Source organism: Ochotona princeps, chromosome X (assembly GCF_030435755.1).
Source record: "Ochotona princeps isolate mOchPri1 chromosome X, mOchPri1.hap1, whole genome shotgun sequence".
NCBI lineage: Eukaryota > Metazoa > Chordata > Mammalia > Lagomorpha > Ochotonidae > Ochotona > Ochotona princeps.
The window spans coordinates 52536594-52551458 of NC_080865.1; the positions used below are offsets into that span (position 1 = coordinate 52536594).

At 39.2% G+C, this 14865-nt stretch overlaps 1 protein-coding gene across 2 annotated transcripts in view; it reads right to left on the reverse strand.

The window, feature by feature from the left end:
* Nucleotides 1–14865, reverse strand: part of CHM (CHM Rab escort protein) — a 200922-nt gene that overhangs the window by 116957 nt on the left and 69100 nt on the right. For both annotated transcript variants that reach the window (XR_009244599.1, XM_058659249.1), the window contains exon 4: nucleotides 12270–12394. Coding sequence is in view for 1 of the 2 variants with exons in the window: in XM_058659249.1 (XP_058515232.1) it covers nucleotides 12270–12394 (125 nt within the window). In the remaining variant the exon portion in view is untranslated. The remainder of the gene's footprint in view (nucleotides 1–12269; nucleotides 12395–14865) is intronic.

Sequence of the window (14865 nt, forward strand, 5' to 3'; positions counted from 1 at the left end):
GCTGGGTTCATGAGCCCTGGGAGTGGTGAATCTGACAGGGCTAGGGTTGCCTGCCCTTGGTCCTTGGACGTTCCTGAAAGCAAAAAAGGCGAAGCAGTGAATACAGACCCTGATGCACATGGAGAATATGGCAGCTCATTTGGTACCACAGCAGAGGAGGGAGAACAGAGCAAATTGGATGACTACCCAGCAAACTAGGACAGCAAAAATTGGGTGAATGGAGACTTAAGGTCAACTATGTCAGTCAACGAGCATTGGGAGGGCTTGCCTCACCCCTGGATCAGCCAAACTGACAGCATTTCAGAACTATCCAAACTTTAGTCAGAATCCTCAGAACATATTCTATATCGGGACCATGGGCTGATATTAGGTGGTGGTTTCCCATCTCAGGGTACTAACATATTTGGGAAGCTGGGTGTGGCTTCCCCCTGTAACTCTCACCTTAACCCAGAGACAAGAAAAAATAGAGACGTTAGAAACAATGATTCCACCCACTTTTCCCTAACGTTCAATCCTTCCACACCATGGTCAACCATGTAATCCTCATTAAAAATAAAAAATTAATCTTAAAAAAGAAAGACAAAGAAAAAACAGATAGTAACGACCAAATGAAGAATATTCAGTCTTCAAAACATCCTGTTCAAAAAGAATGAGAAGACAAGCTACAGAACAGGAAACAGTAATTTCTAAACACTTACCTGACAAAAAAAAGAGCTATTCAGAATAGAGAAAAAAAAAAACCTGGAATCTTGAAAAAATATTAAAAATCAACAACACCATGAAGATAAATAACATGCTACTGAATGACTAATGTGCCACTGAAGAAGTGAAAAAGAAAATCAAGAACCTTCTTGAAAAAAAATGCTACTGTATGATCTATGAGCCACTGAAGAATTTAATGAGAAGTAATTGTTTTGAATAGATGAAACTAACAAAAACAAAAACATCAAAATCCATGAGATACAGTTTCCACCGACATTTGTTGGTGAAATGTGGCTCTTCTAGACAACCCATAGATTTTTTCTTTAATTCAGTTTACTAATCTATGACGTTTGATTGACTTTAAGCCGTTTACAATCAGGGTTAATATGTATGGGTGGTAATTTGATCCTGTCATTTTAGGAATGGGTTGTTTATTGATTTAGTTTTCTGTTCTCATTTTACTGGGATGTTCTTCACATTTGCCTTTGGTTTTAGCGACATATTAGTCATTCAGTAGCATGTTAATTTAATGGTGTTGTTAATTTCTTTATTCTTCCTGTTGTTGATTTTGTTTTGGGGCTTTTCATTTAAGGGGATGTATAGTAGCTGTGTAATGGAGACAGTCATATCCAGTAACATGTTATTTAACTTCATGGCATTGTAAATTTCTATTTTTCTTCCTATTGTTGATTTTGTATTATGACTTTTCATTTAAAGGCATGTACGGTAACTGTGGAGACTAACATGTCCAGATGTGAGGATACAATGTAGTATGCATCTCTACTACCAGAGATGGACTTACAATGAAACTGTTAACTATATATTAACAATAGGATGCTGGTCTCTGCCATTGTCCATGCCCGCAATGATGGACATATGACTGTGTATGAAGAACTATACTTTAGTAATGATATAGAGGAACTAGGCGGGGGGGATTGGAGAGAGGATAAAGGAAATATCAGGAGCCTATGGAACTATCGTAAAATTATAATAATAATAAATTTTTAAAAAGATTAAAAAAACTAAACCAATCAAAAACAGACATTTCATTTAAAAAGACACCTGAAATTAACCTAGCCAAATATGTGCAAGAGCTCTTTGATGAAAACTATAACACATTAAAAGGTGGGGGGGAGGCATGATAGCATAATGGTTAAAGTCCTTGCCTTGCAAGCACTGGGATCCCATATGGACACTTGTTCTAACTGCCTCCTTCCTATCCAGCTCCCTTTTTGTGGCCTAGGAAAGCAGTGGAGGCCAGCCTAAAGGTTTGAGATCCTGCACCCACAAGGGAGACCCAGAAGAAAATCCTGACTCCTGGCTCCGGATCAGCTCAGTTCCGCCATTGTGGCCACCAGCAGAATGAACCAGCAGATGGAAGATCTTTCCCTCTGTCTCTGCTTCTCTCTGTATAACTGCCCTTCCAATAAAACTTAAAAAAAAACTAGAATTTTTAAAAATAAGTAGAAGAAGACATTAAAAAATGGAGAAACCTACCATGTTCATGGTTCAGGAGGATCATCATCATCAAAATGTCTTTATTAACGAAAGTAATCTACAGAATCAAGGCAATCCCAATCAAAATCCCAACAATATTCTTCTCAGAAATAGAAAATACAAAAGTTCATCTGGAAACACAAGAGACCACAAATAGCCAAAGCTGTCCTGAAGAATAAAAACCAAGCTGGGAGAAACACAGCTGCAGACCTCAAGACACACTACAGAGCAGTGGCCATCCCTGCTATAAAACTGGTACAGAAACAGAGAAGAACATCAGTGGAACAGAATATAAACACCAGAAGGGAGCCCACACATGTAAAGCCAACTAATCTTTGACAAGAAACTGAAAGTAATCCAGGGAAAAAGCCTGGTCTCTTCAACAAATGCTGTTGAGACAATTGGATAGCAGCTTGCAGAATAAAGGAGCAAGACCCCAATCTGTCAACTTAACCAAAAACCATCTCTAAATGGAACAAGGGCATAAATCTGCACCCAGAAACCACCATGATATTAGAAGAAAGCACAAGAAGCGTTCTCCAAGATGGAGCAATGGGGAAAGAGACTTTTTTGACAAGACACCAAAAGCACAGGCAGTCAAAGCCAAAATAAACAAATGGGACTGCATCAAACTAAAAACCCTCTGTGCAGCAAAGAAAATAATTAACAAAGCAAAGAAGCAACCAATGAAATTGGAGAAAATCGTTACACACTACACAACTGATAGGGGACTAATATCCACTATCTGCACACAAAGCTTCAAAAACCCAGGGACAGTTAAAAAAAAAACTGTGATAAATGGGCAAAGGAAATGAATAGATATTTTTCAAAAAAACAGATTCAAATGGCTAACAGACATATGAAAAGATGCTCATAGGGCCCAGTGCGATAATATAGCGGTTAAAGTCCTCACCCTGCACACGCCTGGATCCCGTATGATCACCAGTTCTAATCCCGGCGGCTCCACTTCCCATCCAGCACCCTGCTTGTGGTCTGGGAAAGCAGTCGAGGATGGCCCGAAGCATTGGGACCCTGCATCCAGGTAGGAGACCCAGAAGAGCTCCTGGCTCCTGGCTTTGGATCTGCTCAGCTCCAGCCGTTTCATCCGCTTGGGGGGATTGAACCACCGGACAGGAGATCTTCCTCTCTGTCTCTCCTCCTCTCTGTATATCTGCCTTTCCAATAAAAATAAATAAATCTTTTTTAAAAATTCGAACGTTTCCCACTGGCATACATTTGGCATGATCAGGGGCAGACCAGGCTGAATCAGTTCACGTCATCCACTGGCAAATCCGAGCACCAGAACAGAGTGTGGGTCGAACAAGGTTTGGTCGCAACAAAAAACAGTGCGCAATACAGAATGCCAAGGTGAGGTTGCCTGTACCGGATGTGACTGCAGCACCCAACCAGTACACTCATGAGAACCAGGAAGGGAGGAGGCAGAGCCGGCAGGGGGAATAAGTGAGGGTGGTTCCCTTGCTGGACAGCTACTCCCACTGGAGAGCGTGGGCTGGGATAGGGACAGACCAGACTAAGCAGGGCTACAACACCTGTGGGCCGCATGTGGACTAGATCAGGGAAAACCCAGGCTGGGCTGATTCTTCCTACTGGTGCAAACAAAATTAGAGTGGGTGAGGGTTGTTTGAGCTTAGCCGCAGCATCAGCTGGCAGAAGCTGGCACTGGGGGCTAATTCTGTCAAGTCAAATCACAGAAACAACTGGAAAGTGCATAATCCGGGAAGTGAGAGCAACCTGGGAGGGAAACAGTGGGCTCCTCCCTCTTGGGTTACCACTCCCACGGGAGGACATGAAAACTAGGACAGGGGGCTAGGGTGGCTAGACAGAGAGGCACTCAACAACAGCCATAAGGGCTGGATAGTTGAGCTGGTTAGATAGAACTAAGCTTCAATACCCATCGATATGTATGAGAGCCAAATGGGATGTGGGACAGACTGGACTAGTCTGCTACACAGACTGGCAAACAAGTGTAGGGGGCAGGCCTGGTGGGTGTTATTGTGGGTCGCTCTGACTAGGCTGCAGCTCCCACTGGTTTACGTGAAGGACGAGTATGTGCTGGGCAGAACCAGGCTGGACTGCAACACCCACTGGTTCCAGTGGAAGTTGGGACTGAAAACAGAACCAACCCAGCAATTGCAACCACCAGCTGATGGGGGCAATTGACTGTGCCAGACCATGTGCTTGCTAGAACACACAAGAATCTGGTCTGGGAATACCTCAGGGTTTCTTTGGGGATCTCCCCAATCGAAATGCTGAACTCAGAAACCTAGCCAAGAAAAGACAGAAGAAAGAACAAGTCAATCAACTACCTCAGCTATATGTTGGCAGCAAAATACTGGGCAAATGGAGACTCTATGATGGACTATGTCAATCAGTGGATTCTTCCAAGACCTCATCGTGCTTGGAATGGAGAGACTGGCAGTGATTCATAGCTGGTAAACTATCAAAACCACTTGAGCAAGTATCTCAGAACATGCCTTACATCCGGGACTTGGGGTGGGTGGGAAACTGGGTGGGGCTTCTCCCTCAATATCCCCCTTTACCTCAGATACATGAAGGAAACAATATAGAAATAATTGTCTTCCCCTTCCCTATAGCCCTTGAACCTTTTTTTCCCTAATTAACTACGTAAAGATTGTCAAAAATCTAATAAGAAAATAAAAAAAAAATTAGTACGGAGAGTGCTTGGAGAACTGCAAATAAAGCTGCTTTAATAGATCCTAGGGATATATCCAAAGGAAATAAAATCTGTGTATGAGAAAGGGGTCTGTAATTATATTTACTATGGCAAAACCTACCACAGCAAAGATAAGAAAACAATCCAGATAACCATCTAAAAAAGAGGAGTGGTTGAAGAAATTGTGTCACATCAATTCCATGGATTACTACTCAGCCATCAAAAAGAATGAAATTCTACCATTTGCAACCAAATGGTCCCAACTAGAGACCATATGCTCAGTGAAATAAATCAATGTCAAAACGACAAATACCATATGTTCTCTCTGATACAATGTTATCTTAATGCAAATCATATGATCAATAACCCTTTCAACACTGTTTTTGCTGCAACCCATGGATTTTGATATTGTGTCTATTTTCATTTCGTTAAAAGTTTCTTTTCTCTTATTAAATTCTTCACTGACTCGTAGATCACATAGTAGTATCATTTTCAAGAAGCTTTTGTGGTGCCCAGCGAGGTGGCCTAACAGCTAAAGTCCTCTCCTTGAACGTACCAGGATCTCATATGGGCGCTGGTTCTAATCCTAGCAGCCCCACTTCCGATCCAGCTCCCTGTCTGTGACCTGGGAAAGCAGTTGAAGACAGCCCAAAGCCTTGGGACCCTGTACCTGCATGGGAGACCTGGTGGAGGCTCCTGGCTCCTGGCTCCTGGCTTCAGACTGGTGCAGCACCGACTGTTGAGGTCACTTGGGGAGTGAATCATCGTACTGAAGATCTTCCTCTCTGTCTCTCCTCCTCTCTGTATATCTGTCTTTCCAATAAAAATAAATAAATTTTTAAAAAGAAAAAAGGATTTGTGTTTTCTTTTTCATTCCTTCATCGACACATTGGTTATTCAGTCACATGTTACTTAACTCCATGGTGCTGTAAATCTCATGTTTTATCTTTATTTCTGTTGTTGATTGTGTTTCACCGCTTCTCATTTAAGGGAATGTATAGTAACTGAGTAATAGAGACCATCAAATCCAGTAGTGAAGATAAAATGCAGTATGCATCTCTACTTCCAAATCAAAGTAGTTTCCCAGTGAAACGGTTAGGTATATATTAACAACAGAATGCTGGACTGTCAGCCATTGTCTGTACCAGCAATGTCAGGATGTACATAAACATCAGAATGACGGACTTATGACTGCTTATGAAGTACTATACTATTGTAATAATATGGGAGAAATGAGTTGGGGGAAGGAATACAGGAAGAGGTCAGGAGAAATCCCAGAGCCTTTGGAATTGTACCATAAAATTTAAAATAAAGTGAAAGAGAGAGAAAAAAAGGAAGAAAAAAACATTATCTATTTTTAGGGAAATGTATTTCATTTCTAAAAATGATTGATATTTTGGGACTAAAGTATTTACCTGTGTAGAGATAAACCAACTTTTACACACTTTACTAGGAATTACAAAGTATTTTTAATACATAAAATTGCTCCAATAAATACTAAGACATGAAAAAAAGAGGTTATCTAGGTGTCAAAATACGCAAATCAAAGTTTTCAAAATCAACCATGACACAACCGCAAATTAAACCTACAATGAAATATCAATACATCCCTACCTGATAAGATAAAAAAGAAAAACCCCCCGATGCAGGTAAGTACATGGAATAACATTATTATACAAGCATTTTTGATGAAAAGCTAAATTAATACAGCATCTCTAAAAGCATGTTAGCAGTTTAAAGCTACACGAATGATTATCACATTCATCCCTGGGAAATAAATACTTGCATTCCACAGAAATGTTCACATAGAATTTTGTACATGAAATTGCATAGCAAAAATTTGTATTCATTAAAACTGAATACAGCCCAGATGTTTTTCCATAAGAGAATGATTAAACAAGCCATGGTAGATCCTACTGTGAAATAGTATTCAACAACAAAACTTGAACAAATTAATGAGCCACGCAATTATCTAAACATATCTCCAGAGAATTTTGCTGAATGAAAACATTAATAAACACTTTCAAAATGACAACATTATACATCTGAAGAACAGGTTAGAAGTTACAAGGCATTAGGGATGATGAAGGGATGAGGAGAAAATGAGGTATGGTTGCAAGAAGGTAACAGGAAGAATGCTGTGTTGATAAAGTTCTGTGCAACCTGACTGCAGTAATGGACAGATGACGCTCCTAGTAACAAAATTATACAGAACTACAAATACATATACACAAACACTACAATCAAAAAGTGTAATATTATCATCAATGTAAAAAAGCAAAGAGAAAGCCAGGAACCTGTAACAAGTTTTTCATTATTTTCAAAATGACATTCACAAAGATCTTATAGTATACTCAAGAACATCAAACATGGTGAAATGTTTTCTAGTAAACTGAGACTTATTTTTTTAGAATAATTTTTCATTCTAACCACTTTTTTAAAGATTTTTTTATTTATTTTTATTACAAAGTCAGATATACACAGAGGAGGAGAGACAGAGACGAAGATCTTCCGCACGATGATTCACTCCCCAAATGAGCTGCAACGGCTGGTTCTGCGCCAATCCGAAGCCGGGACCCAGGAACCTCCTCCAGGTCTCCCACACGGGTGCAGGGTCCCAATGCATTGGGCCGTCCTCGACTGCTTTCCCAGGTCACAGACAGGGAGCAGGATGGGAAGTGGAGCTGCCGGGACTAGAACCGGCGCCCATATGGGATCCCGGGGCTTTCAAGGCGAGGACTTTAGCTGCTAGGCCATGCCGCCAGGCCCCATTCTAACCAGTTTTAAGATTTTTTTTTAACTGGAAGGTCAGATTCACACAGAGAAGGAGAAACAGAAAGATCTTCCATCCACTGATTCAGTCCCTAAGAGGCCACAACAGCTGGAGCCGAGTCAATGCAAACCAGGAGCCTCTTAAAGGTCTACTGAGAGGATGCAGAGTCCCAAGGCTTTGGGGCCATCCTCAACTGTTTTCCCAGGCCACAGGCAGGGAAGTGGGGCAGCCAGGATTAGAACCAGAACCCTAAGGGAGCCTGGGACATGCAAGGTGAGGACTTTAGCTACTAGGCTATTGCAAAGGCCCATTCTAACCACTTTTTTTTTCCCTTAAATTTTTTTTTTTTATTATTTTGATGATCTTTACATGGTTGATTAAGGCTCAAAGGGACAAGGGCTACAGGAAAGTGGGTAAGACCATTGTTTCCACATTTTTTTTTCCTTCCTGTATCAGGGGGAAGGGGAGAGACTTCCCTTAAATCTTTTTTTTTTTAATTATTTATTATTTAACTTCATTAATTACATTGTATTATGTGACACAGTTACATAGATACTTGGGTTCTCCCCACCCCTCCCCAAACCCTCCCACCATGGTGGATTCCTCCACCTTGTTGCATAACCACAGCTCAAGTTCAGTTGAGATTCCCTCATTGCAAGCATATACCAAACATAGAGTCCAGCATCTTATTGTCCAGTCAAGTTCAACGGCTTCTTAGGTATACCCTCTCTGGTTTGAAGACAGAGCCAGCAGAGTATCATCCCGATGAATTAAAAGCTCCAACATGCCATCAGCAAAAATTTACATCATTATGGAATTAATTGACATAGTAATGAGTAACCAATATGTTAAAGATAAATGCGAGTTCCCAGCCACCTTCTGTGACCACCTCACCTATACTTCAATTTTAGTTTATACACAACATATAACATTCAAAACATAACATGTTACACATATCATCATATCATCTTAAATTAAGGCAAACATGTGGAATTTAACCTTTTGGGATTGGCTCATTTCCCTTAGCATTATGGTTTCCAGTTTGGCCCATTTGGCCACAAAGAACTGCATTTTGTTTTTTTTAATAGCTGAGCTGTTGGGACAACTGGTTAATAGCCTGCAGAAACAAAAAAATTGATCCACATCTCTCACCATACACTAAGATCAGATCTAAATGGATAACAGATCTAAACCTACATCCAGAAACCTTCAAACTTTTGGAAGAAAATGTTGGAAACACACTGCAACACTTAGGGGTAGGCCCTCACTTCCTAAAAAAGACTCCAAATGCAGTAGAAATCGAGACCAAAATAAATAATTGGGACCTCATCAAACTAAGAAGCTTCTGTACAGCTAGAGAAACATCAACAAAGTAAAAAGGCAACCCACAGAATGGGAGAAGATCTTCACACACGACATAGGTGATAGAGGGCTGATCTCCAGAATATACAAAGAGCTACAAAACAACCAAAATGTCAAAACAAACAAGCCACTCAAGAAATGGGCATGGGAAATGGGCAAACACTTCACAAAGGAACAAACCCAAATGGCAAATAAACATATGAAAAAATGCTCAAGTTCCCTGGCAATAAGGGAAATCCAAATTAAAACATCAATGAGGTACCACCTAACGCCAGTAAGACTGGCCCACATGAATAAAAGCACCAACAACACTTGTTGGCGAGGTTGCGGGGAAAAGGGATCCCTACTCCACTGCTGGTGGGGCTGCAGGCTGGTACAGCCTCTATGGAAATCAGTATGGAGAATATTCAAACAACTCAAATTCAACATACCATATGATCCAACAATAGCACTCCTAGGAATATATCCAGAACAATTGTTTTATGAGAAACCAACATGCACTCCTATGCTCATAGCAGCACAATCAGTAATTGCAAAAACATGGAAGCAACCAAAATGCCCATCAACAGAGGATTGGATAAGAAAGCTATGGTTCATCTACTCCATGGAATACTACTCAGCTATTAAAAAAAACAAAATACAGTTCTAACCACTTTTAAAAGTAGTTTTGCAAAATGTACTTCAAATCCCTGTACTATTTCAAATGAAGGCTAGAAAACATTATTCAAGTTTTGCCTTAAAACCCTGGGATATGTAATTGTGACCATCAATTTTGATACTCTGCTATAATGTAAGTGTTGGCCTTAAGGGATCTGCTGGTATGAAAAGCCACTTACCTCTATACTAAATGTCCTAAAGTCCATTCTCAGTTTATTGATGCTCATTTTCCCTCTTTTATCAGTCTACCAACTAGCATGTAAAGTAACTGCAAGTTGGATCCCAGGAAGACTTTTGGGATCACCTAGTACCAACCATCCATGTACCACTAACGGTAAAGCTAGGGCCCAAAGTGGAAACTTCCATGTCTCAGTATCACATAACAAGCTGAACAGTAAAGGCAAAACTAGAACCTTTGTTTCTGCACAATTCTGTGTCACCGTTTCCAACACATAACACTTTCCTTTTGCTGCTTCAAAGCACTATGACAGAAATCTCAGAAAATCAGGTTGCCAAGGCATATAAAAATAAAAACAGAGCTTCTGATTTAATTCAGTCAGTCCTGGGTAAAAACTTATATTCAAAGTGTATCTTTGTGACCGCTGTTTGGCCATAGCATCTCTCACCTAATTCCAACTTTGGGGCCAATTCCAAGTTTGTGACTAAAAGACTGAGGATGCCACAGTCTGGCTGGGGCCAAGAAAAGATACTGTTATTGTTGTTTACCCATTTTGTTAGCAATCACGGGCAAGTAGACGTTCTGAACATTTGCCTTCCATCTTCCATCTTGCTGGATATTCTCCAGGCTCTTCCTGGTTACTCTCACATTAATAGCAAACTTGTGCATATGAATGGAGACATACAGAACATTATCCATATTCATACCCTGTTCCACACTTCAACTGGCAATAAAAACACTTAGTCTTATTTTGCTGTCTTAAAACTTTCACCACCAACTTACAACCTTTTTTGAACTTTTCCCAACCACCAACCTATTACTTTATTTGAACTATTCCCATTTATTTACTTTGGATTTGAAAGGCAGGCAGACGGGTTCATTCCTAAAATGTATAAAACAGCAAGTACTGGGCCACATCAAACCCCGGAATTCAATCGGGGACTCACACAAGTGTGACAAGAACAAAAGTATATAAATCGTCATCTGATACTTCCCCACAGTGGATGCAAAGAACCAGGACAGAACTAGGTACCCTGAAATGCGATACAGCCATCCCAAGCAGCATCCTAACTGCTGTGCCAAATGGCTACCCCAAAAATCTTTTTCTTTAAGTTCCAAAAACAAAATAAGGAGAGCAGGAACTGAAAATAAGATGGATGATTTTATCTGCCCTAAAAATCTCAGTTCAGTCATTAGAAATCATTCCTCTCAACTGTCATTAAAGACAGAAATCAAAGGAGCTGAAATATCAAAGGGTATTTCTCAAATGACTACAACGTAACTCTCACTATACTATATTGAGATAATACTCATGAACACAAACACATAAAAATCAAACAAGAAACTTAGCAAGTATTTATTTCTGCTATCTTTAAAGTGTCTAACTTCTAAGTGGAAATCACTTTGTTATAAATCTTTCTCCAGCAGCTCTGATCAAAATGAGTCACACCTTTTCATTTGAGATGGCACTGAGTATTACGTAAACAACACATAACACTAGTATGTAAACATTCCTGACATTTCAAAGACTGGACTTGTGCAGAAACTCAGCAGCCTATTAACCGTATGTTAATGCAAATGTCAGTTACAGGAAAGAAATGAACACTGGTAACAAAATGAAGCATTAATTTCCCAGACTTCTCAAGGGCTCAGATGATGCTCACTACTGTATCACAAGATGACAAAAGATACCCTGAAGAATCTCCAGCACACTGGATTTTTAAGTTTTAATTACCATCACAATGCCTAAGACTTCTGGACTCTGTGATTTAGGAATGATTGTACTTTATCACCAATTATTATCTTGGAACCTATCAACTATAACAGCTGTAAAAAATAAACTATTCAAATTATTCTAAGGCAGTGAATTTCTCAGACACTTAAAAATACTCTTTCTTCCAAATGTTTTATCCAAACTTTCAAAAATATGTACCACTCTATTTTTTTGTTTTAATTCAAAATGGAAACCTACATTTTGCTACACTGAATGTTATCTAAGAAGGATGGCATGGTTTGAAAAAAACTAGAATATAACTTCATAACTCTGGAGCTTAAACATGGATTCCACTACCCTCTAACTAATTTAACAAGCCATATGACCCTTGGCAAATGATTTTATCTTCTTGTGTTCCACTGAGGATTCTGTTAAAATCAAACATGCAGCTACTACTATTAAGCAACCTTAATACAGGACTGTTGCACAGCTCAATAGAAATAACACATTTAAAAGAACTGTAAGACACTGTTGCTGTTATTACCTAAACCCAGAACACCGAAACTCTCCAATAAGAGGCAATGTCAGCACAACAATTTGAGTCACACACAACCAATCCCACGCAAATTCTTGCTGAAGGCTACTTCTGAAGTATAAAATAGTAGTTTATCTTAAATAAATATTTTCATACCTAGCATAACAAAATACTTCCACATGTTGAATGGTTTTGTCCTTCTGGCTGAGAGCAATGGCCTCTTCATTTTCAAGGACATGTTCTTGCCATGGTGAACTTTCATTTGCAGTGTCATTGTTTTCCTAAAAATACAAAGGAGAAGACTTAATTGAGCATTCTGAACCGATAATTTTCTAAGCAAATCTGTATCTTGTCTAAACTCAAGTTTTCTTTTTCATCCCATCATTACTCAAAGAAGAATTACACTTCAGAGTCACTGAAAAGTCTAAGAGAGCGTACCAACTTCAAAAGGAAAGACGATGAAAGCAATCTGAAAAACGAATGCTCTCAAAAACTGGCTTCATTTTAAAGATTTCTATCAGGATATATGGCATTTTGATAATACTCATTTGGATATCTGTGTGTGTGTGCGCCTTTATTATTTGAAAGACACAGAGAAAAAGCCACTGAACCTCCCACCTGCTGGTTCGTTTTCCAAATGCCAACAATGGTATTTAGCTGTAGCAGAAGCTGGAATCTAAGAACTCAATCCTGGTCTCCCAAATGGGAGGCTGAGGTCCAGCCACTGCAGCGACCACTGTTTTTTCCCCAGCATGTAATAGCAGAAAGCTGGCATCCAGAGTAGACCTGGAACCCAAAACAAGCACCCCAATTATGGAATGCAGCCATCCCAACTGGTATCTTAACCATTAAGCCAAATAGATGTGTAATTTATTTAAATTAGTTACAGAGGCACAGGAGAGAGAAGCATGTGTGCAAATACAGTCTCATCACTGATTCACCCTACTAATACTCAGATGCCTGCTTGAAGTCAAAGATGGGAATAAGCTAGGAGCTGGGAACTCAACCCAGGTCTCTCCCGCGCACTGCTGGAACCCAATTTCTTAAGTCATCACCATTGTTTCCCAGACTTGGCAAACATCTGTAATGAACTAGCTATTAAAAACTTCTCCACCTCTCCCTCCTTCATTCTCAGTCTGACAATTTTAAACTGAAGAAAGATTTTGGTTGACAATTTTGCATTAATAGGTAAACTATTTGATAATATTATATATCAAAACATAAGCAGAAGAGTTGAAGTACAAGAACTTTGAATGTGAAGACATGGAGTTCCCAGTCTGAGAACAATGGACCAAGGAAGGAATGAAGGAGAAAATGACACTGTGACAGAGTCAAGATCCTTGAGTAAAACAAACATTAAAGCTAGTTTTCAAAAATTATTTTATTTGAAGAAAATTGAACCAATACCAAACTTTATTTTTTTAACAATCCTCTTCATCACCAAGACTATTCCATTCAGAAAAAGTTTTTCTTCTTTCTGCCTTTTTTTTAAATTACTGTTCTGACAATTTAGGCTAGAAATACTAAACATACCTAAAGATGAGTTTGCCCTCACAAACACAACTCAAAGGTAAGGTTCAAAAAAGGATCTCCTAACCAGTATGTTAAAAAAAAAAAAAAAAAAAAAAAAAAAAAAAAAGCAAGTCCTAACCACAACCTATGATTAGCTCATTGACATTTCAATTTTAGTTTATATACAGGACCGGCTGCTATATACCTTAAAATGGCTATAAGGTACCATTCAGCTGTCTCGTGTCTATTTCATTTTAGTATTTAGCCATTTGTTGTGTTGAAGTATAATTTTACTGATCTTGGCAGATTTTAGGATAATCTAGACTGGCTTGTAACTCTAACAAGATATTTGTCGACATTTAAGGTGCAGAACATTTTTTTTGGGGGGGGTGTGCAGGAAAATCCTCAACACCATGGTGAGGAGTGACTGATCTTTGTGTCACACCCAGCGAGGCATGAGCCAATCCAAATTGCTGTTGATGTTATATTGGGACTCTTAATTGACTGTGATGATATTCTACCAGCTCTAACTTCAGACCAGAAATGGTCTCCCCAAGAAACTGTTCAACCCATCTGGACAATAAGTTGCTGGACTCTATGCTTGGTATATGTTTGCAAGGAAAGAATCTTGATTGAATTTGAACTGTAATACTGCATCAAGGTGGAGGAATCCACCAGGGGGGAGGGGAGGGAGAGGGGTGGGGGGATTCCCAGAGCCTATGAAACTGTCACATAATGCAAAATAATTAATAAAAAAAAAAAAGGATCTCCTAACTAAACTTAAATACATGAATGTCTACTTATACTTATTCTCACCGCAATACACAAGTTCAATTAATACAAAATGCAACTTTAAAATAAACACTTCACCACACTCTCATTTCATGTAAAAAGCAGTTTCACAGCATCCGCAACATCAATTGTGTTTGTTATCATGAAAGCTACCTTTCTGAGTCACACGCAACATTACACCACTCAATACAATGACAATGCTTAACTTTGCTATACTTACTTAACTGAATACAACTTTCTGCAAAATACTATACTACTTTTCTATCATTTTAAACTCTTTGGAGAGAAAGCAGTTTCAGAATCAAATTGTAATGCTCTCAACAATAATTTAATTTCCAGAAACATGACCCATTTATTGCAAACTTCCTTTTAAATCAGTAATTTAGTACACTGTAACACAACCAGCTCCTACTATGATGTTGTAAATAATCTTCAAAAAGCTTATTAT